General features: G+C 23.5%; 2 protein-coding genes across 2 annotated transcripts; both read left to right on the top strand.

Annotated features, from left to right (window-relative positions):
* Nucleotides 1-205: 205 nt before the first annotated feature.
* On the top strand, nt 206-1311 carry DICPUDRAFT_85627 (uncharacterized protein; the record flags this gene model as incomplete). The annotated part of the gene is made up of 3 exons (XM_003295166.1): nt 206-448; nt 734-917; nt 1010-1311. 3 exons carry the CDS (start codon nt 206-208, stop codon nt 1309-1311), a joined length of 729 nt encoding a protein of 242 aa, XP_003295214.1.
* Nucleotides 1312-1500: 189 nt separating this feature from the next.
* DICPUDRAFT_85626 (uncharacterized protein) lies at nt 1501-3155 on the top strand (the record flags this gene model as incomplete). Its single annotated transcript, XM_003295165.1, has 2 exons — nt 1501-1504; nt 2531-3155. Coding segments are annotated over 2 exons (629 nt in total), but the record flags the coding sequence as incomplete, so codon positions are not given.

Genomic DNA, 3155 nt, shown 5'->3' with positions numbered 1-3155 from the left:
ATTTTTTTATACAATTGCCCAATTTGGTGTGATAAAGAAAAATATTTTATAAACAATATTGAAATAACAACTTCTGGTTTACATATTATGGATTTGATATGTCTTATGGAATATACAAAAGGAAAAGGTTTATATTTAAATGACAATATAATATATTTAAAATAATAATAATAATAATAATAATAATAATAATAATAAAAATAATATGGATTATCAGGTTTTTGGTGATGATTTGAATGATCAAGATGATATTAATGATTCAAGTGACGAAGAGAATTTATATGATACCAGTAGGTTCGATCCAAATGAACCATTTAGTTTTATTGTCGAAAATCAAATACAAACCGAGTTTTTAGATTCAGACAATGAAAATGATTCAAATTTTAATAAAAAAATTGACAACATATTATTCAATTTATATGAAGAAACGTTTAAAATAGGAGAAAATGTAATAAAATAAAAGAAATAAAAGAAGATAAACAAATTTCATTTCAAGAATTAAAAAGAAAAAAATCAAAATTAAAAAACTATCGTCAATTATTGATCCAAATGGAGAAAAGAACAGACTCTATTCTAGATTTATATTTAGCATATGATTTGCTGGATGATAGAAGAACAAGGAAAATGAAAAGAAAACTTTATGTCAATCCCAAGAGATTAGAAAAAAATTTAAATTCACCTAATAAAAAATCTTATAATAAATGTTAAAAGAGACAGAGTTCACCCCCATCAGGAAGATTATTTTAGATTGGATGTTGGAGAACCAAATTTATCATCAGAAGTTTTAGTTGATAGGGAAATGAATATATATTATGTTTCAATAGCAAAAGGAAATATTCATGATAGTACATTTGCTTTTTTATCTCAAATAGATCAATTTGCAATTGAAAATGATTTAAATATTCTAGCTGATTCTGGTAAATTATTAAATTAATTTATAATAAAATAATGTTGTTGTTGTATATATATTATTTAATTAATATTAATTAAAATTTTAATTTCAATATAGCATATCCTGGATCAATTTACATAACTCCATCCTGTTATTATAAATTTTTAGAAGAGAAAACAATAAATGATAAAACCCAAGAACAAAAAAAAAAAATACAATCTTCATTTCAACAGAAACAGGCAGCTTTAAGAACACCTGTTGAAAGAGGTAATAGCTCAGTTAAAAGATTTGGAATTGCCAATACCAAATGTAAATTATTTCCCGAATTACATGCAATGTGTATAATGATCTGTTTTCAATTGTGTCAATTGGAAAAAAATTTTGAAAATTCAAAAAATAATAATAATATACAAAAATAAAAAAAATATTAATCATTTAAAATAATAATAACATAAATAAAAAATTATTAATCTTTTAAAAAATAATAATATACATATATATATATATAAAAATAAAATTTTAATCATTATAATATTATATAAATAAATATTCAAATTTATTTTATTTTTGAATCATATTTAACTTTTATTAATTAATATTAATAAAAAATGAGTAATTTATATACTAAAAAATTCATTCATTTTATTTAAAAGTAAACAAGAAAAGGTGAATGAACTTTTTAGTACTTTATGAGTAATTTATATACTAAAAAATTCATTCATTTTATTTGAAAGAAAACAAGAAAAAGTGAATGAATTTTTTAGTATGGGTGAGATAATTACCATATTAAAATGATTCATTTCTTCAATTTTGCAAGTAGCTCAATAAACTTCATTAATTTTTTTAATTAAAATTACAAATTTATAATGTATTTCACTTGGTATTATTATAAAAAATAATATGTTTTTGTTAATTAAAAAATTTTTTACCATTTTACTTATTTACCTTTATAATTATTTAAAATTCATATAATTTATGAAGTTCATTTTTTTATATTTTATTTTTTTTCATAATAATGAAAGAAAGAAATTGCTAAATTAGTTTTACAAAATTTTTTTTTTTTTTTTTTACATGCACAAATTTAGTAATCTACCACCTCGTATTTTTTTATTTTTTAATTATTAAATTTTATTTTTTAGAGCATCATTGCAATTATTTTTTTAATTAATTATAATTTTTTTTTTTTAAAAATTATAATTTTTTTTTTTATTTTTTTTTTAAAATTTATTTAAATTTTTTTTTTATTCACACTAACACCCACACTCTTATATATATTATAGTCTTATATTTTGTATTTTTTTTAAATAGTAAAAATAACCTTTTTTCATATTCAATTTTTTTTATTTGTATATTTTCACAAACCATATTTCATTAAAAAAAAATAATTTTAAAATGATTTTACCAATAATCCTTTCTATCTTTATTTATTTATTTTTAATTTTTATCTCCAAACATGGCACCGATACCAACAATAACCCACCACCATTAGCACTACAACAAAAACAACAGGGCACCAATACAATTAGTAACCCAACACCATCAACACAACCACAGGGCACCAATACCAACAATAATCCACCACCATCAACACAACAAAAAAAAACCACAATCACCACAATCAAAAAATTAAATTTGTAGATGAAACAAATTTATTTAAAAGATCATCACCTTATCTTGTTCAATCTACACCACAACAGGCACTTCCAAAAAAACCACCACAATACTCAGCTCATCCACCACAAGCAAGACCTGTATCACAAAACCAAAATAGACCACCTCCAGTACCAACACCAATACCAGCACCATCAACACCAAATGAGGAACCACCACAAGCAAGACCTGTACCAAATGGCAATTCACCAGTAAGACCAGGTCCACCAGAACTACCAGTCCCAAGTTGGGTACCACCAAACCCAAATAATGAACCACCACAACCAAAATCAAAACCAAAACCAAAACATAATGCATCAATCCCCGATTATAGAAAACTATTTCAAGCTATGGATGCTTATGAAAAACAAGAACAAGAACAAGAACAAGAACAAGAACAAGAACAAGAACAAGAACAAGAACAAGAACAACCCCCACAACCACCCCAACCAAAACCAAAACATACTGCATCAATCTGCAATATTAAAAAACTATTTCAAGATATGGATGCATATGAAAAACAAGATCAAGATCAAGCTCAACAACAACAAGATCAACAACAACAAGATCAACAACAACAAGATCAACAACAACAACAACAACAACACCAATC

This window comes from Dictyostelium purpureum, assembly GCF_000190715.1.
Source record: "Dictyostelium purpureum unplaced genomic scaffold DICPUscaffold_783, whole genome shotgun sequence".
Classification (NCBI taxonomy): domain Eukaryota; phylum Evosea; class Eumycetozoa; order Dictyosteliales; family Dictyosteliaceae; genus Dictyostelium; species Dictyostelium purpureum.
This window is presented reverse-complemented; position numbering and strand designations above follow the sequence as displayed.